Source organism: Symphodus melops (assembly GCF_947650265.1).
Source record: "Symphodus melops genome assembly, chromosome: 6".
Classification (NCBI taxonomy): domain Eukaryota; kingdom Metazoa; phylum Chordata; class Actinopteri; order Labriformes; family Labridae; genus Symphodus; species Symphodus melops.
The window spans coordinates 5,096,014-5,122,777 of NC_136696.1; the positions used below are offsets into that span (position 1 = coordinate 5,096,014).

Below are 26,764 nucleotides of genomic sequence, written 5' to 3' on the forward strand. Positions count from 1 at the left end.
CAAAGGTAAAACCGTAACAATGTAACAAACTACCCAAGTCATTTAAAGAAAATGCTCATAAGTTCTACATTGTTCATCTGTTATGGTGAAGTATCTACAGAAGTCTTAATTTAATTTGTGAGGTATGATGCAGAAACAGAATAGATGAACTTCCTTAAACATTTTAGGGATCCAATTCAAACCTTGTCATCCTTACTTATTGTTTGGTTTCTTTTGCTATTAGAAAAGGTGTGTGTGTGTCATTATTAGGTCAATTGTGAATTCATGTATACATCTGTTCCATTGTGCAGTTTGGATGTCCACACATGTGAATCCAATTGAAATGCAAAGCAGCAAGGAGACTTCAGAACAGTTCTTTGTAGCCCTGTCCTTGAAGGTGAATGTGTGCGTCTGTCTCTCACCTGTGAAGCAGACGGGACACTTGAAGGTACCTCCCATGCCTTCAAAGCTGTGCTCTATCAGGTGGCAGAGCAGCTTGGCAGGTGAATCAAACATCTGGTTACACAGCTTGCACTCATGATTGATGCCCTCCTCTGCAAATAGGAGACAGAAACGCATATGTGGGCTGGATTAAGCAACATGAAGAAACAGTAACATATGACATTTTTTATAACTAACACACTCACAACAGATATCAACCAAACATACAGAAACTCTCAGACAGTGGTTTTATTATAAACTAATGAGTGAAAGAAACGTCACAAATAATACAGAAAAACTGGTCACTGAAGAAAGACTGTACAGCTATGGCAGGAATATCAATGAAAATAAATGAAGTGTCTTCACTACGGGTGTTTTCACATTAGGCATGTTTGTCCATCCTGCTAACTGTGGATCTTTTCTGTTGTTTCGTCAACAACTCTCTTTTTACTTTCACATCTATCGTGCAGCTCAGAGGACAAAACGGTTCCACGCTGTGCGGATGCGACGACTTTGGAAGCAACAAGAGCCGAGTACATTTAGATCATACACATGAATTGTACACATGAAGTACACATGAATTGTGTCCGAGATCAGCTCTTCAAGTGGACTCTGGCACAGTACCCAGGTACAGTATGAGTGGGTACAGTATGTTTGTGTTCACACTGATAAAATAAACCAGGGTCAAGCATACTCTGATGTGGATCTCTTGAGGGAATGCACCCTTTCTGTCTGTATTCTGAAGTGAAACTCGAAAAAGGTTCTCAAATCATTGAAAACCAGTAATAAAATAAATTCTAATCTTTTAACCCTTATAAAAGATGATTAGTTAACTTAGACAGAATTATAATACAGTTTGAATCATGCATACCCTCCTCTCTCTTGCTGCATGCTCTCCCTTCACATTTTATTTCTCCTTCATACACGCTCCCAACGCCCGCACACACACCAGTCCCAGTGCCGTGTCTGCCCCAACTGGTGACTGCCTGTCCGCCCCACCGGGGCCATAGATGATCTACCCTTTCTACAGTCATCCTTCCCTCTGTCCTTGTTATCCGCCTTCACCCACTGCAGTCGCTCGTTCATTCCTCCCTCCACGCCCTCTCATCATTCCTCTGCTCCATCACTTCCTTAAACATATTTAGGGATCCAATTCAAACCTGTCATCCCCTTGTTTCCCCTCCTCACATAAACTATACTTACTCTATTCCTCCACCCTCTGCTCTATCTTTTTTGTGTGTTTTATGTAACCAGCACCTCACAATGACAGAGACTCACCTACAGCCAGGTATGCCTTCATCAAAACAAGCCTTCCTACCTTCTTGTTCTTACTAAGGATTCTACCAATATTTACGAGTGTGTTTATTTTAAGAAGGTGTGAGTGACATCACTGCACCTATGGTGAAAGGCCAGATGAAAGGTGGGTGTAATAAACACACACTTGCACCTCTTGGGGCTTAGGTCTCCCGCATGTTGTCCTTATCATCATTGTACCATACAGGTCCAATACCCCGGTCGCCCACATACACACTAGCACACACAGTGGGGGGCCACACACACACACATGCACACCATAGGACTGTGCAGCCTGGAGACATCAGATGGTGTCTTCTGCGGGCCAATCTGTGACCCCTTGTGGAGTGGCAAACACACACACAAACATGCATACACATACTGAATCAGAGATGTCTTTTTTCCTTTCCATCACTTATCTCATGTCCTGTGTGTCTGTAGGCACACAAACACACGCACACACACACACACTGAAGAACTTCAGCTGCAGAGCTGCAGGGGATCGCAGGGTTAATAACGTCTTCAATCATACATCCATGACACCCATACTGACTAACACACACACACACACACACAGATTCCTATCTCTCCTTGCCTCAAAGGCCCACACAAGGGTGCCTTAATCCCGCCTCAATAGCTGTGGGGGAGTGTGCGTGTTTGTGTGTGTCTGTGCATGGTGGGTGCCACATGGGCTTATATGGATGAGATGGTATGCTGCACGGTCCCGATCCCGAAACGTCCCATGTCCCCACACACACACAAACACAGAAAGCTCAAAGGCTGCAAGGTTGTGTGGGGCGCCAGTGTGTCCGAGACACACTGAGACAGATAGAGGTTCATTATCATTTACTAGGAGATTGAAACAGCAGGAGAGAGTCACATGAAGCGAGGCACACAGAGAGGATGAGAGAGAGAGGGAGGGAGAGAGAGAGCGAGCGAGCGAGCAAGAGAGCGAGTGCAGCACCACCAGTTTAATCAATTGTCATGTTTCATAATTTAGTCATCTGTATGTACCGGGATATTTCAGTAATCTCAGAGTAGTAACCTTGTGTGTGCGTGTGTGTGTGTATGTGTGTGTGTGTGTGTGTGTGTGTGTGTGTGTGTGTGTGTGTGTGTGTGTGTTAGGGTTCTCTAAAGGTAACTCTGTGTTCAGAAGGTTGCTCACACTCTCCCACGCCTCCAGGATCAGTTTACAGTGAAAGGCACATCATTGTGTGTACGTACAGTAAAGGTGGATCTTTACATCTTCACCGCAAGAAAGTTGAGATGGTTTTTATGTTTTAGTTGGGTGAAGAAAAATCTTCAATAGCACATGTAGCAGCTGAAGGAGGCATTTCAGATCGTCTGTATTGCAAACCAAAATATCTAATGTCGGTTCTCTTTACATATAAACAAAACACATCCACTTCCTAAATCTTTGGGGTGAGCTGCATGTGTGAACACAACGACCGCATTTTCAAATTAAAAGCACTACAGTAAATATTATGTGTAAACAGCATGCGACCAGTGCAATCTTCGTACACGTCGTGACATGGCTTCATTATGTTTTCTGTCTGCCTGCATGTTCTTCACTTCTCTTTTGTTGATACCATGAATATGTTCAACTTCATGCAGCACGGCTTCAAAGACACAAATTGTCATCATTGGGTCAGATTCTGCTTTGCCACCATTTCTATGACCCTCAAGTCTGAGAGGGATTGTCTCACACTGTGAGGTAAAGTACGAATGATCTATTTACTCGCATTTTGGTTTGAATCAGATCAAGTTGCATTTTGATTGGTGTGATTCGGTTTCAGCATTTATGAAGTGCAAAATGTCTTTTATTTGTGTATCAAAAGTTGAAGCCATGAGCTTAACAAAACTAAAGGTACTAACAGACAGTTAAATATAGGGTCAGTGAAAAACAGGCTCCAGATGATGAATGACTAAATGGGGAAAAGAGAGGCAGAAAGAGAAACAGGATGAGAGAGAGAGAAAGAGAGAGAGGGCGAGAGAATTGAGGGGAAAACAGTGAGGTGCAGAGAGATAATTGGGCTGTCCGGAACAAGGGCATGGAGAGAGGCCTCCGACGCCTGTGTGTGTGTCCCATGAAAGAGTTCTCTTTTGTGACAAATACATTGTTTTGATCAGTGTGTGTGGGGACGGCAGTCTCTGTGTGCTGTCTCCCTCTGAGACCCGGGCCGTGTGTGTGTGTGTGTGTGTGTGTGTGTGTGTGTGTGTGTGTGTGTGTGTGTGTGTGTGACCCATAGTGAGATGACAGAGTTGTAGAGCATCCTGCTGTTACGCTTTGTCTCACAGAGTGCATTTGATCCACCAGCGCGCACACACGTACACACAAGCACACACATGCACACAACTCTGGGAGGCCTAGGCTGGGATGAGAGAGAGAGAGAGAGAGAGAGAGAGAGGCAGGGTGAAGGTTAGGAGTTATCCAAAAAAAAAAATAATTCTGCATTTTAATGCACATCAGATCAAGTTTGTGGAAAATGTTATGCCTTTAGTTAATTTCCTATTTTAGAAAACGAGGTTATGGGCTTCAGAAAAGTGTCTCTGAATACTTTTATAAAGCTCTACCTCTTTTCATACACTGATTATCGTAAAACATGATCAGATTTTTGTCGACAAGTAAAAGAAGGAGTCTATGAAATGACCATTTTAAGTCTACCAGTCTGATTAGTCCAAGACATGTTCCTGCTGTGCTGACAATCCCCATAATGCACACCTGGCTGTTCATGATTGGTTGCTATGCCAACTAATGTGGTAAGCGGGGCACTAGTTAAGACATTTTCCTTCATTTCTCCACATGGAGTATAACACCTGACCGTGTTTTTTTTCTGCAAGGACTTGATGAAACCTCACATAACTACAGCACTCTACTTTAAAGTGTTCATCACTACTGTACCTATTATGCTTTTAATCGACAATATGAACATTTCATGGTGTGTTATTATTGTCACAGTGGGCAGCAGAAGCAGCAAGTAATACAAGCCAAACAACACATCGGAGAGGAAGGCTGACAGACAAGGTGAACAAGATCGAGAAAAGCAGCTTTTAAATATGATGGAGAGTAAGAGAGAGCTCGGCTCCAAACCAATGTTCCTGCTAAACGGAGTGAGCCACACACACACACACACACACACACACACACACATACACACGCACAAATACAAAGGTAATTGGTGGGTGGCTGCTGCGGATCTGTAGAATTACTGATGAGGTTTCACCTTAGAGAGAGGCACAGAGGAAATATTGGAGCGAAAGAGGAAACTGAAATAATGTGAAGACAGCATGTAATGAAATCTGTGAATGAGGGAGGCTAAAGTCCACACTGCAGTCAGACTCATCATTACAACACCACAATCAACACACACACACACCACATCGCACATGGCATACCTCAGTCTCATTCTCTCTCGTTACCCTCCTCTCTCTCTCTCTACTAATTGACCAGAGGAGAGGTACCAGGTGGCATCATCCCTGTGACACACACACACACACACACAAATACATACAACAGTCACATGCACGCACACACAAACATTTTCATGCTGGCCTCATCACAGACCTCTGCAAAATGCAGCAGAACATAAATGAGCTCCTTGGTTTGTGCTGGGGGATGGATCCCTAGGGCGCACACACACACACACACACACACACACACACACACACACACACACACACACACACACACACACACACACACACACACACACACACACACACACACACACACACACACACACACACACACACACACACACACACACACACACACACACACACACACACACACACACACACACACACACACACACCTCTTAACCCTTTCTTAGTCTTAGCTGCAAAACTCCTTTGGGTGCAAAACCCCCACAAACCTCCCTCCCACCTTCTCCTCTCTGTGTCTGTACTGGCTGCATGAAGGTCCCATGGGTGTCTACCCCCCATTACTGCCCTTCCATACTCCTGTCAACCCCCTCCATCCCCAAAATGTGTGAGGGTAAGTGTGTGCGCATGAAGGAGTGGCAGAACATGTACTACATGTGTGTGTGTGTGTGTGTGTGTGTGTGTGTGTGTGTGTGTGTGTGTGTGTGTGTGTGTGTGTGTGTGTGTGTGTATGGTCCCTTGCGACGTAGAGGCCGTAAACCAAGCCAGGCGATTGATGGTGAGGACAGCAAGGGAGAGGTGGCAAGAAAGAGAGAGAGAGAGAGAGAGAGAGAGAGAGAGACAGGAGAGAGAGAGAGAGAGAGAGAGAGAGAGAGAGAGAGAGAGAGAGAGAGAGAGAGAGAGAGAGAGAGAGATGGGACCGGAGAGTGAGGGAGGATGGGACGGATAGAGGGAGAGCAACAGAGGCGTTGGGTGAAAGAAAGAGTGCAGCAAAGAAGAGAGCAGTGGACGAAAGGAGGAGGAGTATGCTCCTCTCTAGGGGGCTCGCTCAAGGTGTGTTTCCATGGCAACCAGGGGTGGGGGGGCTGAAGCAAGGGGGGAGTGAGCTTGACCCATTGGTAGTGTGGGGGCTGGAGAATACACACACGCACTCACGCACAGACACACACAACCTGCTGCAGTGCTGGAGGGGTCCCAAGAGTGCCCCCACCTTTACTCACCCTCTCTCTCTCTCTCTCTCTCACACACACACACACACACACACACGCGAGAGAAAGAATGCTGCAGTGCTGAGGTCCCACGAGTACCTAACACCCACACACATTCTCCCTCCCTCCTCTCATCTTCTATTTTCCCTCTGTTTCCATCACTCTCTCTGTGAGGTAATTGTTAATATTTTCATCGTTTGTTTACTCCTCGTGCACTGTGTGGGTTTTAACATGCAGCTCAATAAGGATGGGACGTCGAGTTTCACTCTAACAACCTCTTTCAAACCATTGACTTTGCTTAACAGTTCGTTTACGGTCATCTCAGTTCACGTACTCCAATCTGGAGCTAAAACATCTCTGCTTTTCCACAGAATTAAACACAATGACTTCACTTAACATTAACCACAGCCTAATGAAGTTGCGGTTTTCTTTCCTTCGAGTATGTATTTTATCAGTTTGTTAGACAGCTCGTTGTATCAGAAGGTAAAAAAGCTCTGTTAAGTTAGGCTGAGTTTTGTTCATCTCATATTGATGCTGGGTCAGAGGAAGCAGTGTGACAGGTTAGATACAGTCTCACACTGACAAGCAGCTATCACCAGGATCCGTACAATGTGAAAGCACTATAGCGTGCACTAACCGCTGTGCCACCAGCTTCACTGCGTATGAAGGCTACAGTCTTCAACGCGGGCTGCTTGGGTTCGAATCTGGCCTGTGGTTCCTTTCCCGTGATTCCATCGATCTCAACTCTCTCTCCCTGATTTCTGTCTCTGTCCACTTTACCATCCCTCCAGTAAAGACCCAAAAAAGCTAAAAAATAAATCTTAAAAAAAAAAAGAAAGATTCATTAACACCAACTTTACACCTAGTTCAAATGATGAATGTCAGACTTTGTGATACCATGCATAAAAAGGATACAATCTCTGGTATTTTAATAATTGATAGTATCAAAATGTGCCGAATCTTAAAAAAATGTACAAAGCTGTACTACTCCAAGCGGACGACCCGGGTTCAAAGCCGACCCGTAACTCCTTTCCCCCCATGCGGTTCCCCACCATCTCTCTCCTCCATTTCAGACTCTATCCGTTGTCCTTACTTAAAAAAAGGCCACAGTCCCCGAGCGGACGGCACGGGCTCGCGTCTGGCCTGTGGCTCCCCTCCCACATGTTGATCCCCACCCTCTCCCTGGTTTCCGACCCTATCCACTGTCCTCCCTCCATAATAAAGGCTAAAAATAACCAAAAATAAATCTTTAAAAAAAAAAAAAAAAAGAGGCATAAAACGCCCAAATATAAATCTTAAAAAAAGAAAAGAAAAAAACCTTTATTCGGGACCAAAAGATTGCAAACACATTAATGCAATTTCAGCAGCTTAATATGCAGGATTATGCCTGCATCTTTGGGAATTACAATCAAGAATTTTACTTTTTAACAGATTCATATTGAAGTTTAAAAATCGTATGCCATGACAATATTACATCCAATAATAAAAAAATATAACATGACCAAAAGCTACAAATAATTGCTTATTAGTTTGCATCTAAAAGATTTTTTTTCTTTTTTTTTTTTTTAAATTAAAAGATCGAAAAGATCAGAGTTTGTAGAGTCGGACCACAAAGAAGGCTCTGCACCCTCTTTGGGAACACGGATGCAGCTTTGGCTTTTCACATCGCAGATGGTACAAGTCAAGTGGTGAAAAAATACATCATCCTCTCACCCTAGAGGAAAAGCCAGTTATTGGAAGAACCACTGTAAAAATAATGAAAGGAGAAAAAAAAATGCTAGAGAGAGAGGCTAACAATTTTAACACGTTACTATTGCAAAAAAGATTGAATCGTCCCTACCCCTGAATCCTCTACTTTTCAATGCCGGCTTCTTTCCTCATTGCACATCTGAAAGGATCCTGTAATACATACTTCTAGTGGAACCTCGCACAAAGGCACCAAACACAGATACACACACACAAAAACAGACACACTATTGGCAGACTGAAGCGGCATATGGCGTTAACCAGTCTGTGTTTGTGTGCTCCATGAAAGGAAGCACAAATTGAGCATATTTGTGTCGAGCAAAAGTGCATGTGTGTCTTGGAAGGAGACTGTCTGTGTGTGTGTGTGTGTGTGTGTGTGTGTGTGTGTGTGTGTGTGTGTGTGTGTTTAGCAGCTTGGATTTTCCCGATCAAATTACATAACAGTAGGAAGCTGGAGCGCTCGGTCCCGTAGAAGCCAAAAGCCTTCTCACATATTAACACACAGACACACGAAAAGACATATCATACATCATCATAATTATCATCTCTCTCTCTCTCTCTCTCTGTCTCTCTCTCTCTAGTTACAGAGTACATGATCTATTTCATTTTGAAGTTGTTAGCTCATTAGTCTTTGGTTGGCCATGCTCAAGGATTAAAACACATGTTATCAGTTTAATAAAAACATGTTAAAAATGTGTGAGCCACATCAAAGCAGACAAAGAGGCTCATAGAGAGAAGGACGGTCGAGCATTTCTTAATATTTCTTTCTTTCTTTCTTTATATTTTTTCGACCGCTCTGGAATTAACTTTCTCGCTGAAGAGATAGTCACGTGATGTTTTTGAACAGAAACATTTCCCAATGTTTCGATGTTTGCTGAAGTTGTGTCACGGTTTGAGGGCTTGTATTGTCATCTGATAATACGGGTGGATGATTTGTGGTAAAGCTTTGCTTAGTGGCCACGACATGACACAAGTGATTACAAAATCTTCAAATCCAAGACTGCAGAATGTGCAAAAAAGTTAAAGTAATATGAACTACTGTCACCATATTTGGTAAGGAATAGAGATAAACCATTTTTTATGTATTATATGACAGATTTGGGGAGATATTAAACCTCTGTGTATACACAACTCTGCTTTGAAGTCTGTAAAACACAGAGCCAGGCAGGAAGCTAAAACATCACATGGAAGTGATGTGAGAGAGACCCACACGTTCTGCTGCTCACACACATGAAAAACACACCAACACAGGATGTTCAGTGTCATCTGGAGAGCACTTGACCATAACAACGAGCAGCTGACACGTAAGTCTTGTATTATCATACGTAATGAGACTTTAATTAATATTCAAACAGGAGAGGTGCACACATCATCGCTCTGGCCTTGAAATCATCGCTCAGGACTTTCACAGGAAAGTGGGGAATTACGGTTTCCTCCAATAAGCACACGGAAAGCCATGATCATACACACACAAACACTCATATATACAAGTACACACACACACACACACACACACACACACACACACACACCTCTTTTTAGCTCGTTAGCAGGGATGAGAGTAATAAATGCAGAGTATATTTGTGTTTAGAATCTTAATTGAAAGCTTCAAAGTGGCCATGAGGGAATAAGCCTAATCACTGTGTGTGAATAAACCCTCAACACACACACACACAAACAGAGACAGACAGACTGACAGACAGACACAGACGGACACACACACACGCAGAGGCTCAACACTCCCTTAGATAACATTTGGACTGAAGTACTTCTTCCTCCTGTGTCCAGTCATTCCTTCCCTCCCTTTCTTGTCCTTTTACTTTCTTTCTCTCTCCTCCGGTTTTTTTCCACACTCACTCGATTCTCCCATCTGTTTACATATGTAAAACACAACTACAGCACAGCCCCCTGGATGCGCATAAACATTACCAGTATGTGTGTTAATCTGTTTTTGCGTGGATGCTGGTTAAAGCTATAGTAAACATCCACGAGGATCCATAAAAATCTTTTTATGGCGGGTCGGGGCATGCCCTAATTAATTACAGGTATTTTTATTTTTACTATGGATGATTTTCATTCAGCCACTGGTGTTACATCTTTATGTGTTTAAAGTAAAGATGGGAACAATAACTACAGTACTTAGAAATAAAAATGTGATACTTAACCACATGCGTTAAAACACAAGGAGACAGACAGCAAGCAGTCTCAAACCACATCACTTGCTCGCCCTGTTCCATGCGTTTTGAGGACATGTAAAGCTTCTACAAGCTGATGGCGTTAGTTAAGTCGCAGTACAAGGAACCACCATCACGGCTGCTACAACAGCTGTTAAGGTGGAGATGGATATGGAAAGCACAGCAGAATTAAAAGCGGTCACTTTGTCACTGCAGACAGATCTTACCAAAGTATGTTCCCATCAAGTCGATTCAAACACTCATGTGCAGTTCTACTGAAAAGAAAACTGCAGAAAAGTTAGCAGACCACCGAGTGTTCGGATTATTGAAAAGGTAGACGGTAGATGCCCTTTTTGTTGCAATTTTTAGCTTTCAAAATTAACTATTGAAGTTTTTACTTCAATAAATACAAGCTTTTTTTTGACTGAATATGCTGGGTAGTTGACTGGATAATCTAGTTGCAGCCTTTAAAGGTTACTTCAAAGATGAAAGAAGTTGCACACACACATTTGACGTAGCCAGAAGGCGACAGGCTTTTAAAAGCCAGATTTAGATGTAACATGGATCAAACCTGTGAGGCCTCTATGGAGCGATAGATTAGTCCACACAAATGAAAAACATCACACCTACACACACACACACACCTCACCAGGTTAGCAAGCATATCTGTATCCAAGGCTAATCACCACGGCAACCATAATCAAGGCTCTGATCTAGTTGTCAAGGTGATGGTGAGGGGGTCACCCCTAACGGTTCCACGTTCCTCTAAATTGATTTTTAGCTCCTGTTGCTCCTTTTGTTTTGTTTTTTACAACTTTTATAAGCCTCCCTATTCTTTCCATTCAGGACAGATTTCAAGTTTACAAAGGATCACATGTTGAAAGTGAAAATTGTGTGAGATGGGTGAAAAGCCAGGACAGACACTGATGGAGAAAGGTTAAGCAGAGGTGTGGTGTGTTGATTAAGGATTCAATTCTCGTTCCTGTTCAGTGCTAAATCTAACAAATGTGTTTGTATGTGTGAGTGTGTTTACCTACCTCTATCTAATCCTATCCTGCTGTTTACTACGAGTGTGATTGTGCGTTTGTGTGTGTGTGTGTGTGTGTGTGTGTGTGTGTGTGTGTGTGTGTGTGTGTGTGTGTGTGTTTCTTTAATCTGCGCTCCCAGGGGGAGTCAGAGGGAGCTAGAAGGCTTATCCCTGCTGCATCTCTCAAATACCACTAAAAAGCCAATCTCCATTCCACAACAACAACATTAACACACATACAGGAACGCACTGACACAAACAAACGCACAAAAACTGGAGAGGAAAGCCTGAGAGATTTGCTTAATTTTTTGTTCACCAAACTGTACCCCCCCCCCCCCCCCCCCCCCCCACTACATTACACACATTCTGTCATTTGGCATTGCATCCTATAAAGAAAGCAGCTTAAAAGGCTTTCATTTTCTCTGAGATTTCTTTCAATGACCTTTTACTAAAGCTGTCCTTTTTGTTGGCTGGTCGATTAATCACAAGGAAGATTTCTGTGTATCCAGGTCATTGTCATTTCAAGCATAATCCAAAGGCAATTAAACATCTTTAAGACCTTAAACTGGTCAAGTGGCCTTTGCATCAAGCTTCAAATCAATCAAAGTAGAAGTGTGCATGCATGGTGACTGTATCCTTGGCATACATTCAAAAGATAAAAAAGCAATGCAAAAGAATCTGAAAAGATCATCTTCATACGACAAACACGATTAAAAAAAAGCATCAATACACCAAATAAAAAACTTAAACACCTTGAAAAAGTGAAGGTTTCATATGTCCTGTAGAACCACTCAGTAATCTATTATGGCTTTCTTAGAGGTCCACACGTCTTTCAGCACAAAACCTAAAGCTGCAAGAGGAAGACGAGGGAAGAAGGGAGCAGGAAAGAGAAGAGGAGCAGAGCCAATAAGAGTTCACAGCAGGATGCTAATAATGCAGCTCCAGCTGTACCAGTTAACCTGCAAACTGCCCATCTGGACCCAGAGAGAGAGACAGGGAGATATATAGCGAGAGACAGAGAGGCAGACAGGAAGCTATAAGGAAAGAAAGACAGAGAGAGCGAGTAATACAAGAAAAGATAGAAATCTGTGCGACGTCTGAAAAATGTGAATTTGTAGATTTCCCAGAGGTTTCAGTTGTTTTGTCTGACCACAATTAAAAATCCCAAAAGTACTCAAACTGCAATAACAGGATTGCAAAACATACTCACAATGAGTTTGCGGAATACTGCTTTAATTCTGTCTTTTTGCGTCACATATGACTTGTGGATTCTCAAAAGGGATCCATTTGTGAGAAAATGATCTTGAATGTGAATCCATTCTTGAAAGTGAACATAAAGAGAGAAAAGCAATAAAAGAGAGAGAGAGAGAAAGGTGGCAGCATCCTTAGCTGGGTTTTACAAGTGGACACAAACACACATGTGCTCACGCAAACTCACACACAAACACAGTAGGAGTGACCTTGGTCCAGCCTGTCTGTCCTCGCCCCCTGCCCCGGCCAGCCGCGTCCCCCACCGAGTCACCCTGGCTCTCTCTCTCTCTCTCTGTAACACTGCGCACACACACTCTACAAACAAACACACGCCACAGTGCCATACCAGGCCATGCCAAACTCAACCACGCTATGGTCATAGAAACATTACAACAAACATCAGTAGAGACCAGGATAGCAGGCCACAGATTCAAAAAGGAAGGCTAACATCGCATTTTTTTTACACCAAAAACTCTAATTTTTCCCAAACTCACAAAACTTCAACACAAAAGACAAACAGTTAGCCAACTCTACTCCTCCCTAAAGCACAAACGTAGCGCCTACACACAGACAAACACACAGAGAACCGTAGCATGCTAATGAAGACAGTAAATCACTACTAGGTCATGTGTGGAAAAGCCTGCCAGATACCTGCATCCATGGCTAGAGACCTCCCTCAGCCACACACTGTGTATGTGTGAGTGTGTGTGGGTGTGTGGGTGGGTGAGCAACAGAGATGGAGGATGCCTGTTGGCTGTAAACATGACTGTTATGCTAAAACAGAGAGAGCACTGAAGAGGCACAAAAATGCCCAAACTTATCTATCACCAGTGTTTACAGTATTAATGTCTCTAAATTTAACCAAACACAATCTGTGGAAGTGCTCGACATGCTCTGTAGCACACATGCTACTGTTCTTTTCTTTAGTAGATGTAAGCCACACACTCCCAATCAGAAAGGATTCATTGACTTATAATGTCAATTATACAAAGCCAGGTTAAGCCTCAATTATATTTGAAAAACTTAAGGAGGCAGGCGCAGTTGAAATTACAGGGCACTAAGCTTAAGCCTTTATTCTACACAGCTGACATTCAGACTTTTAACTGCAGCCGATGAGGATATGCATGTGTGTGTACAAGCCACTCTAAGAACACCTAATCAAGGTAACGTTTTAGAGAAAAGACCACCCCAGCTGGGTGGACCGGGTAATGATCACGTTTACAAAGAGCACAATCAACCCTCAATCTGACCACCATGGTCGCTTTTGTTACAATCAAAGTGAAGCTTACGGTCATTTGAAATGTTTTTTTATGCACACTGCAGAGAAAAAAAGAAAAAGGTTGTGTAACCTGATGTATTTAATTTATATTCTATCTATCTATCTATCTATCTATCTATCTATCTATCTATCTATCTATCTATCTATCTATCTATCTATCTATCTATCTATCTATCCATCCATTTATCCATCTATCCATCCATCCATCCATCCATCCATCCATCCATCCATCCATCTTGCTGGAAATAGGGCTTTATATACAGTAGTGTAACCTGCCAAAATAATGAAGCAATTTTCGATGCACTGCTTTGAATAATAAAAAATAATCCCTTCTCCATGCCCTCGTGAACACAAGCCCACAAAATAAAAATGAGCACAAACACACACTGCTCACTTCTGTCAGCCTCAAATACAAACAAATAAATAAATGAACACAACGTTATTAATTATTCTGAGGCAGGAATCAAATAAACATGTGTCAAGAGATTTGTGTGTGTGTGTGTGTGTGTGTGTGTGTGTGTGTGTGTGTGTGTGTGTGTGTGTGTGTGTGTGTGTGTGTGTGTGTGTGTGTGTGTGTGTGTGTGTGTGTGTGTGTGTGTGTGTGTGTGTGTGTGTGTGTGTGTGTGTGTGTGTGTGTGTGTGTGTGTGTGTGTGTGTGTGTGTGTAGACTTATAAAGTGAATCCCAAAAGACAGAAGACAGGCAGACCAGCAGAGAAACTGAGGGATAGATGGATCAAAAACAATGCAGGAAGAAAGTCTAAAGACAGATTAACATTCAGAAACATACATTAACTTCTGTTAAATAGGTTTCACAAAGAATTATCACCCAACTCCCCAGTTCCCCTCAGCTCTACAGAACATTTTAATGCCTTCTAGTCTGAAGTTGTGATTATATGGTCCAAACCTGAACCACTCGTATTTGATTTTGCTGCTCTCTTCAGAGTTGTTTCCAGAATCAGCAGTGAAAAATGTTGCAATAAATTAAATGACCAACACTGACCCAGGGCTACTGTAAATTTGAAAAAGACCACAATAGCATGTGAAATAATCAGTTGTCTGTGTCTTGGGTAACATTTACTAGCTTAAGAGCCTCATATAAGAAGATGTAGAGTGTCGGAGGATCTGGCACATTGAGCTCCTCTCTCTTTGCGTTCACATTATATCACTGCATCTGTAAATCTTCAGACCAGCCATGAAGAGATGCACTTTTGTACCTCATAGCTGCATCACTGTTCAGAGGGACTCTTTCATTACTCCTCATAGAAGGTCAAAATAAAAATAGATGTGTCTTTATGTGGAATTTAAGTCCATGATATAAAGTGTATGTTTGACATAAAACCTATGACTCATGACTTTAACACCTTTGTGCTGCTAATAAGCATAAAAAGCTGATGGAAACTGTACGACAGAGGAGTATGGATTAAATATTCAGCTTGACACGCACACGAGGATGCACGTCCGTGCACATGCAAAGACAAGTGCTCAATAAAATAGTTCTCCAGTCTGCTTAAAAGAGTTCACATGCAGAGCAGAGCTACAACTGGGAATCACAGTTTAGCCCTCCTGTCTTCCTCATCGGCTCTGTCTCTAAGTCTCACAAACAGGCAGACATGCCAGAACACACAGATGTGTTTATATTCACACATTTCATACACGACCATTCTGTCTCTCTGTCAAGGCTTTAGGTTATATCATTAATTACATCTGACACCACTCCTTGTGTGTTTATGCGTGTGTGTCTACAATATGTCCCGAGGGGCCCGAGTAGGGAAAGTGAGGTTCAAAGACCCCCCGCCAGAATGCTAAATCAATATTAATACATGCTCACACACGCACATGCTTACACAGACGCACACACTCCCAACAAAGAGATGTCAGTTTGGTGGTTAGAGGGCATTGTTTCATTGTCTCTGTGGTTCTCTCCTTCCTCTCCATCAGCCTCTCTCTCCTCTTTCTCTGCAGCTACTCTTCATCCGTCTGTCTGTCTCTCTCGCTCTTTTGCTACATTTCTCTTTTCTTCCTCCTCTCTTGGTTTTCCTCTCTATGGATGCAGTGGAGTCGCACAATAAATACTGTTTAAATGTGTTCAGGCAGTCCCATCAGCACAGAGTTTAGTAGAATATTTTGTTGACAAAAATTGGGAAAAGAAAACAGAGACAGCAGTTTCTGGTTTGTTTTTATGATTTTTGTTTCTGCATTAGTGAAAATGCTGGGTGACTTTACATAATCTGGTGGTGACTGTTGTTGCACATATTCTTGCAAACGGATTCTAATATTATGTCTCATCTGCAGATTATAGTCTGGATGTCTCAAGTGCAAGTCAACACTACAGTTAGAGGTAATGTCCTATTGTCTCAGAGTGACAGCCCTAGAGGAGACACAAACAGGTCACGCTGAAGCTGCTTGTTGTGAGTGTGTAAAGAGTCGCTGTGATTGGCTACTTACGTCCAAGCTTACCACCAGTCAAGTGAGCTGGTGCACACAGACACAGATCCGACACACATTTAGTCAAAGTAACACTTCAGTAAAACACTTTTAGGGACACACAATAACCAAAACGTGTAACTTGTTCTAAAATTCGAATGAAAAAAATGTCTCCTCCTCTTGCTTTAATTTGAAGTTAGAAAACGTTAACAACACAGACTTTACTTTTCTTTGGCAGCTTTGATTATTTAATAATCTTATGTCTCCGCATTTATAGTCAACAAACGTTAAAAAGGTTTAGTTTAAGGTCAATAAAAGTGGATGGGATTTTGTTGGGTAATATTTTCATCAGTGTCAAATCAATAACCATAAATGTGACGTTGACCTGATATATAACAGCAGCCAGTATGACACAGGTACATACAGGTGTGTGCTTGAGGAACTCCTCTGTGTACTTTAAATGAAGCCTTTTATCAGATCAGCATGGGGGATTGAGTAGAGACACACTGAACTAGCCTGCAGTCTGTATCACATAAAACCGCATCACTTCAGATGAGCCAACAAACAAAGATCACTTATGGAGCTAATATGGCCGAAAAACATTAATGACAAACATCTGTGTGCCCATATTGCTTTGGGGGATGACACTCAGGTCCTTTGTTTATCCGACACCGCTTTGGTGTTAACAATTATGGCTTGATGTGAACCGTATATTAACACTTGTTTGCTTTAAGTGTGCACAGTGCACAGACACACAAACAAGTGGAAATAATTGACTAATTTGTAGGAACACAACAGCTGGAGTACGAGACACACAGTTTATCCAAGCCGAATGTACAAAGCTTCTACTAATTAACTCTCCACCCAACCATGCTTGACCAAACATCGTCTCATGGCTGACTTCATAACAGTGTGTGTGTGTGTGTGTGTGTGTGTGTGTGTGTGTGTGTGTGTGTGTGTGTGTGTACAGTAAGTATCAAAGAGCTGTATGTATTTCATTGTTGTCTGTTCTTTTTGTCTTTTGTCACTCTCAACATTCAGCAACATCAAAATAACATCTGTCATATTCTGTACAGATACACCTGACAGACACAGCTGATGTCTGGACATACAGACACAAACACACAAACACACACACACACACACACAAACAAACAAAACTCGACACTTTTAAAAACAAACAAAGTGTAACTGCAAAGCGAGTGTGTGCGTCTGCATCTCTCTAGACCACATCTGGGTATAGAGAGAGCTCTGTCCTCCAGATGTGTGTTTTTAATCACTGCAGGCCATATCACACCTGGACACCGCTGAGACGCTCACCCACAACAAAAACAAAAACAAATGATGTATGTTAAAAATATATACATAAAAAACAACAAAGAGAATTTAGCAGAATGGAGGCGATGCATGCTTTAAACGGGCATGTGTTTGATGTTTGCTGGGGGCCGAGCGTCCGTGTGAAGGGGGTGTTCACACTGTATATGAAAACGTCATCGCCTGTCACACGTACACTGCTAGAAAAATGACTTGATTTACAATCTTAATTGCTTCCTATGTGCTCTCACTCCCTCTCTCCTTCTCCATCTTTCCTTTCTCACACACAGGCACACAATGGGAGGGAGCTCTACCTGCGTCCCCAGGAAACGGGGCTGAGGACCCTCCTAATGACTTAATTGAGCTAATTAACAATGATAAGACGTCCAATCAGCACACTGGCTTCCTGAAGGCTCTTGTTAGGAGCTAATTAAAGAACCAATCACAGCAGGAGAGTTGGCGACACTGCGTCACAGTAACGGGGCAAAAGATGATATGAACAAGCAATAAATCTCTGCAACAGCGTGTGAGAAGTTGGCTGGAAAGACTTTTGTAGGTAACAAAAGATCCTGCAGTGTGAAGCTGTTAATAAAGCAACTCAACAACTTAAAATACAGGAGTTAAAGATTTAAAGTTTCAGTGGGGTTAAATGATTGATGATATTCATTTTTAATTGTATAACAGAATTACTTGGAAATCAAGAGATTTTGGTTATAACATTGTTTAGTTTCTGATTCCAACTATCTAGTTCTGCTGATTCAAGATTTCTATCTTTATTTTTGTTTTTACTCCAATTACAACTGCAGCTACTATATTTTTTATTTAATTTACACTGCTTTTGATCAACATATGTGACAACTATATTGTTCCTGCCTTTCCTCTATTACTTCCTCCATCCTTCCACCACTTCACCTCTGTCCTCTCTGTATCCACCTCTCCTGACGTTCCTCCCCCATCACTTCCTCTCTCCCTCCTCATCTCTGTCTTCCAGGGGTAGTGTTCCTGTGGCGTGGACTCCTCTCTCCCTCTCTCTCTCTATCTGGGCACCATGCTGTGCCAGTTTAATTGCAACAGCACCCTCGTGTGCTAGTCATGCACTGTGTGTGTGTGTGTGTGAAAAAGAGGGAAGAGATGGAGTGAGAGACCTCCTCAGAGTGTTCAAGGATAAGCAGCAGGGTGCCGGGCCACCTTCCTCTCTCCTCTTCCACCTTGTTTTCCATTTCCCCTGCACATCCTCCTCCTCCTCCTCTGCAGCCTCACGTTCCCTCGCTTCCTTCACTTCCATGCCATCACTTTTTCCACAGCTTACTCCTCACTGATCCCGCTTGCTTACTTTCTCCTTCTCACATCCTCTCATCATGTTTTCTCCTCTTCATCGTTCCTTTCTCCTCCCCCTCCATCTCAATCTTACCCCCCACTAACTTTCACATACCACTGCTGTATCCTCTCCTGTTGACTCCCCTGTCTGTCTCACCCATCTCTCTTCTATCTATTGCCCCCCCCCCCTGCAATCACCACCCGTCTCCTGGTCGTACCTCCCATGATGCCCTGGGAGAGTTCCTGTCAGAGCTCCTTGCTCCTCACTCCTCTCCTTAATCAGCTGTCAAATATCAAACACTCACTCCACATCTCTTCCCCTTTTCTTCCCCCAATGGGCCCTCCCTGCTGTCTGCACAAAAAGGCACACACTTAGACACACGTATACATGTCCTTTGTGTGTGTGTGTGTGTGTGTGTGTGTGTGTGTGTGTGGGCCAGTGACCACACACTTACCAGCTAGAGTAACATAAGGTTGAATTGGTGTGTGTGTGTGTGTATTTATGAGTTCGTCTGGCTGCTTTGACTGAAGTCAAACGGATCAATGTCCGCCTGTTGTCTTACTATCACACTCATCATGCTGTGACAGGATGGTTTTAAAGGCGACAAATGGACAACCCTGTTTCATAAACCTGGATGGTACAAGTATACACACATTAACACATCCAGCAGTCAGCTACTGACATGTCTCCATAGCTCACGCACAGTTCATAATGATGGAGAGCCGGTGTTTCCCACCTAATGACAGCAAAACACTCGCCCACTCGGTCTATCTGTCAACAGGGCCGTGTGTGTTCTCATGTCAGAGGGAGTGTGTATATTCAGTTTATTAATTCATTTATCTCCTAATGTTGTGCAGCTGGGGAGAGAGAGAGAGAGAGAGAACAAAGGATGGAGGGGGGTATGAAAAGATGAGAGGAGGAAAGGTGTGGAGAGATATAATGAGGGAGCAGGAGAAAAGAAAAACTGGAGACAAATGATAAGATGGGGAGATGAACGGGGGTCCAACGTGGATGAAAGGTTGGTTATTTAATCACCTGAGCTAATGTTTCCAGACACACAACACACACTTGTCTAAATGATACCCCATTAACCAATGAACCCACTGGCAGACAGAGAGACAACATTCAACCTAACAAAGCAATCATCAGCGTCGTGCACGAACCATCAGCAAACAAACAGCAACACTGACCAAACACTGATGTTTCCTTTCTATGATCTTGGACGGTTAACAGAAGGAGAACTCTTCAGCAGTGGTTCCATGGTGAGGCTAGTTTGAAACCCCATTAACAATATCATACAAGAGAACAATGTTTTAGATGTCAAGACATCGCTAAAACTTTTCTGAATCCCTCGAGCAAGAAGCAGGGTTTGTTAGAAACGCTGCATGGTGGGAATGTCCATGAACATACCTGTCAACACCACTGTCTAACTTGGATGGGAAAAAATGTTGCTCTGTACGAGGCTGACACTACACCAGAACTGAAGCTTTCGACACAACTTTTAAAAATCAAAACAATATCACTGTGGCAAAAAGGCAAGGCACCCAATATGGGCTTATTTCTTGTTTTTGATCAGCAAAGATCGCAAAGGAACTCGTGCACACTGTCTACATTAAGCAAAATCGTTTACTTTTTATACAGGCAACACAGGCAGACAGTGAACATCTACTTTTTCACATCAGTTAAACATTGGCTTTATGGACAATAGAAAATAATTTATACATTTTAAAAGTTACATTAGAGTAAATGTAACTTGTAGCTATTTATAAATCATTTGGCTGTTAGGTAGTTCACCTTGAAGTAATCACTATGGACGCAGTATTTTTGAAAGTTACATATAGCCCCTTTAACGACTTTAGGACTTTGAACACATCAGTATTATTTTTGTATTTGAATGGACTACTGATGCTCTCTCTTACTTGGAGCAGCTGTAGGTATAAATATTTTTTTCAAGCTTCTGTCATTTTTGCTCCATCTTTGTGATGATTTTATTGTCTAAATTCTGTGGTAATGGAAAAGTAAACGTATTGGAATAATGTTACATTTTGACCTCTTCATCCTAATTTAGTACTTCAACAAAACAGCCATTAAGGTACACTTAATTTCATCACAAATACAGTTCATCCAAACATCATCTATTCATATGAGCTTCTTCTTGTATCATGCATTTTGAATCATTTAATACTGTACATCTGTGACTCACGAAGAGTCCTGGAGCCTTAGTTTGACATCTCATCTTGAGGCTGTGAAAACATCCTGCTCACTCTATTGTCCTGTCTGGCTAGAAGGGGTTTCCAAGCCAACAGAACAGGGGCCTGGTCCCAAAGGCCCAGCCCCACAGAGCTGTGGTGATGCAAACACACTCACACAGCATAGAGGAAGAAGTGAAGCTCCGTATCCTGTAGTGAAATAGGGGGAACACACACACACAGAAGAAGCATCTGCAACACTGGTAACCTGATCTTTGTCCGCAGCTGTCCCAATATGTCATAAAAAAGTACCATCAGAGGAGAATCAAGAACACTGAATCAAAGAATCAATTGGTAAACAGACAAAAGGGGAGCATGACAGAAGGGTGGCAGGCCAATGAAAAGGCCCCGAGGGTCCAGTGGTGTCGGCTGGTACATTCAAAACATCGTGGGTACATTCTTCCATCCCTTCCACTCCCCTCTGTCTGGTATGTGCCTCTAACTCCCTGTAACTCCTCAGTCACACAGCCTGCACAGCAGGAGATCAATCCCAATAAATTTGGGAATGTGTGTGCCGAGCTGTATCTGAGCAAAGATGAGCATTCAACTCGTACAGTATGGTATGGTTGTTGCTTCGTGTGTTTGGACGTTTGTGGGCAAGTTTGTGTCCATTTGTTGGCTGCAGGTGAGCTCTGCTGCAGGCTGTTAGTGAGCATGTGTGTGTGTGTGTGTGTGTGTGCTCAGCCCCATGTGTGCTGGGTTATTTCTTGAATGTGTTTTCTACAGGGCTTGTGCCCTTTTGTATGTACAGTACGACTGTGTGGGTGTGTTGCAGAGGCAGGAGACAGCAAAGTCTGTTTAATCCACAGCAGCCCCGGACACACCAGCACAGCATGCTAACACAACTGTAACACACAAGCACACAAACACGAACAAGGAACTAGTGCCGGGGCGTGTGTGTGTGTGTGTGTGTGTGTGTGTGTGTGTGTGTGTGTGTGTGTGTGTGTGTGTGTGTGTGTGTGTGTGTGTGTGTGTTTAGCTAAGGGAGCTGCTTCGATACCACACATGGGTAATCCATCCTCCGCCTCACAGAGAACGGGATGTAGAAACAGAGAGAAGGTAGGAAAGATGGATAAATGTTAGGGGAGAAGGATGTGGGCTCAAAGGATGGAAGGGACTGGAAGAAAAGACTAGATTTTTTTCTCACATCTCACATTCTCTCATACACAGTCACACGTTTAAATAACAAAACATTATCAGTAAAATTTGCTCTACAAAGAACAAATAATTGCAATCATTTCAGACAGCTTAAAAATGAACAAAACATGATTTAAAGGAGTCAGCAGGCCACATGCCCCCTCTGCAGAAAGCAGGGATATTATTATATCACACTTTTCTAGTTTTCCGACTACTCAAAGCGCTTTTACACCATGTGTCACAGCTGCACATTCACACCCTGATGGCAACGGTTGCTATGTAGAGAGACAGTCAGAAATAACTTATCCCATTCACACGCATTCATAGCCGGCAGCAGGAGCAATTTGGGGTTAAGAGTCTTGCCCAAGGACACATCGAATATGTGGCTGAAGGATCTGGGGGTTGAACCCTTGACCTAGACGACGACTCGACCAACTGAGCCACAGCCGCCCTTAATACTCACAGAAAACCTGACAGTTCTCTTTTATTCACAACACCTGACACCTGAAGTGTTATGCCTACACACGTACCTGCATGACTTCTCACAGTTTCTACCCAGAATCCACCAAGCAAGGAAAATGAAGTCACACAACATGTGTCTTTTAGTTAACCGACCTGCCTCTGACATGTTATGTGAGTGAAAACTTCTGACTTCATTCATATGGTTTCACTTTAACCCTTTGTGAACACTGTGTTCCTGTGACAAACTTCACTGATATTTATAAAAACAAGAACGCAGTCGGCTCAGGTGAATTAAGTAATGAGGGTGGGATTGTAAAACACTTAACTGTATCCATTCACTCTCATCAAACCAGTGATACTTTTTAAAGTATTTGCTTCATTACATGTCACTGTGTCCTCCTGTACATGTTGCCTATACTTCAAGGAGTGTATTTTAAGTGACAGCTCATTTGAAAAGCATTTTAATACATGTGGCTGCAGAGGTTGGGGGCAAGATTCTAACCTATAATGGTGTGAGTACACAGCATGCATCGCAACTCCCCAAGGACCTCCTCTGCATGCTTGTCTTCCTGCACGCTCTCTCTCTCTCTTTCTCCATCTCGGCTTTTCCCCTTTCATTCGAACACACTGTCCTCGAACAAGGCCTTCATCTGGGTACAGACATCCCTTTAACAGTGGCAGGTAAAAGCACAAGAGAGACAGCATACCGAGAGAGAAATGAAAAGAATATGTGAAAGAACAGAGAAAAAGTATCCTAATGACCGGCCGATCCCCCGCTCCCCCAAAACAAAAAGGTGCAGAAACGGAAGGATGTGGGCAGACGTACGGCACTGAGCCGGCAGAGGAGAGCGGAGAGCAAAGGAAGATGGGCGAGGAGGTGGAGGGGATGGAGATTCGGACGTGGCGGTTGGTCTGTTCTTAACAATAACTGGGGAGGAGAAAGTAGAAAAAGGAAGAGAGGAGATGTCACGAAGAGGAGGGACAGAGCAGAGCTGAGTGGGATAAAAAGGGGGGGAAAGATGTTGAACGCGAGACAATCGCTGTTTTTTTTCTTGAAATAACATGATAAATGAAATCTACAACTAGTGAATTAGAAGGACGTTGGGAGACTTACAGATTGGGACCTACCAGTGGAAATAGAAAACAATAAGAAAGAACAGAAGTCATTGTCCACCTTTCTTTTCTGTAAAGAAGGTGATGCTAGATTTGAAGACATTTCTCGTGAGTCATACCAGATAAGAACATCAGCTCAGCACAAACATTGAAATGTAAATGTGAATGTAATGGAAAAGATGAGAGTGTGAAAGAGGGAGGAGGGAGATGGCGAAGCATAAAACCATAATTTAACAAGAGAAAAAGATGGAGGAGGGATGGAGGGAGGAAGGTTGGACTGGAGGGGGGTCTGATGAAGGGACAAAGCAGGGGGCCAAGATCTAAGCTGTAACCACTCCTCCCTACACTCCTACCTAGGAAAAGAGGGATTTGCTCTCCCTAGGAGGGACAGAGAGATGGAGGGAGGCTGGGGAGGAGAGATGAGGAGAACAGGAGGACCACTGAGAGAGAGCGAGGGGGGTGAGTTATGAAAGGAGGACTGGGGATAAAGGCAAACAGATGAAGAGGGAAAAAGAGAGAGATTTATCATAAACATCACTGAGTTAAAAAAAAAAAAAAGAAACTCCACAGTGATAAGCAGGAGATTTGAATGTGGAGACGCAGTGGAGCAAAACATAAAAACATATTAAAATGTCTTTATTTTTTAAAATACAGGTAGGTTTTCTCCCCTTTTCTTTTCTCTCCTCGTCAGTTTGAAAAGCTTCATCTAAATTGATGGCTGCAACAGTTTACGGGAGCTTTTTGTTATAGTTGTTACCTGGTAAATGTATTCAATCTTATAAGTTAGTGTAAGAGTGCAAAATCAGTGCTCAAGTATTTAAAAAAGGTGTACTAAAGGATTTCTTGATCTCTGTCTGTGTGTGTGTTTACGCCTGTGTCGTTTAGGTGTCAGAGTGTCACTGTGGAAACAGAACAGAGGAGAGCAACACTAAGTGAATGTGGCATATAACAAGGTGCTGTTTATGATGCATCACGGCGTCTTGCATCTTTGGTCTGTGATGTGTTCACTGCCTTGTGTGCTGTCATGTGTGTGTTTGTACTGTATGGCTTATAAAAATGTCTTAACCAAACACTAGCAAGCTGTACCACACACACACACACACACACACACACACACACACACACACACACACACACACACACACACACACACACACACACACACACACACACACACACACACACACACACACACACACACACACACACACACACACACACACACACACACACACACACACACACACACACACACACACACACACACCCTGGAAATGTGTGTCTGTGTATGAAGTGAGGAGGTTCAAATAAAAGCGACACTATGCGAGTGCTTTTATACCTGCTGTATATTCAGACATGTTACTGAGAGAGTTTGTGATTTGTAGTGTTTAGAAAGACAACATCTCTTTTTGTTTGCCAGATTTAAAGCGACCTTTGTAGAAATCTCTTGTTAGTACCCCTGGGGGATAATGGGAAAATATGAAAGGAGAGGCAGCTGGCGCTGACATGACTCCCCCGATGGCTCGATCCAAGACCGCCCAATTTCCTTGTCTTTCTCTCTCCCTTCCCTAAGCGACTCCCTCCTCCAGGATTCCCAAAGTGCCTTACCTTCTCCTCTTTGCATTCTTCCTGTTTATTATCGTCTGCTTTTGTCTGGATACCCTAACCCTTCTTTTCCATCAGCTCTTCTGGTATACGTTGTACATGCTTTGCACATACTTGCACTAATGCTACATTCTACCGACTTTCACCCTGATTCTTTAAAAAGGTTCAGTACTTTTGACTTTTTTTAAAGACGACAGCATACATTTGGTCACTGCAGGAATCTTGCCATAATGTCTGTTATATTCTGCTGCATATAAGACAGAAAAACATTATTCAGGGGGAGCTTATTGTTACAGTTCATTCACCACAGGTCAGTGTATGTCAGTTATTATGTTTGTAGGTAGTGGAACAGCAAAAAAAAAGTACTTCTATGGGCCAAGTGAGAATTGTTGCTGCACTGTCTGAATTGTGAAGTACGAGCCTGTTATTCCTCATTTTTCTCTTTTCCTTCCATCTCTGCTAGGACTGCTGGCCCCTCCACCTACTCTATGAGGAACTGTAGTTGAAGTGCATTCTGGGAGATGCCAGGCTTCTTTATAATCTACCAGCAGGCTTTCACAGCTGCCTGTCAGCTACCCAACAGACATGTAGACACACACACATACAGAGGATGCCAAGTGGCTCTGAAAGGATCCCGTGTGTTTGAGAAAAACAAAGACCAGAGTCATGCCACACACCAACACACAACTTTAAAAACAAAATTCATCTCGCTCCCTTATCCCCTCTCTGCACTTTTCTCAAGAAACACAGCAGAGTGTTTCCAGAAGCCCCTGGCGAATCTCTCCATCCCTCTCTCCCTCTTGTTTCTCCCTCTCTTTCGCTGTCGTTCCTTCCCAACTCAAAACTCAATTAGTAAATTAGTTCCAGCTCGCTAAGCGTTAAACAGCGGCCTGGGAGCACGTAAACACACACTCCACACTCCATTAGGGCTCTGAAAGCACCATGCAACCCAAAAACCCTCTGTGCACAGGTACACACACACACACACACACACACACACACGCACACACACTGTAATTCTTTCATCCACTCACAAAGGAGCATGAACACAATGTGCACACACAAGAAACACCCACATGTGGTTTACCTCAATATTGTCCTGTTCACTTTACGTTTAAAACAAAAGAAGACAAATCTATTCAAAACACAGAATACACACAGTTTAAGTGTATTTGAGTCTAAATGTACCGTATGAGGAAAAGAAACTCACACCTGGAAAAGACTTCTAATTTATGGGGCTCCAAAGAAAAAGCCCCAAAACTCAGCATGAAGTGCCTTTAAACTCCAACCATAGACAGGTGAACGTGTTTATGCATTTGTACGTGAGAGCACACATTTACACACACACACACACACTTA

The 26,764-nt window shown here is 42.9% G+C and overlaps 1 protein-coding gene across 2 annotated transcripts in view; it reads right to left on the minus strand.

Moving 5' to 3' along the window:
- The window catches only part of znf423 (zinc finger protein 423), a 139,729-nt gene that overhangs the window by 15,957 nt on the left and 97,008 nt on the right, over window positions 1-26,764 (minus strand). For both annotated transcript variants that reach the window (XM_079346867.1, XM_079346868.1), the window contains one exon: window positions 402-533. In XM_079346867.1, the coding sequence (XP_079202993.1) occupies window positions 402-533 (132 nt within the window). The remainder of the gene's footprint in view (window positions 1-401; window positions 534-26,764) is intronic.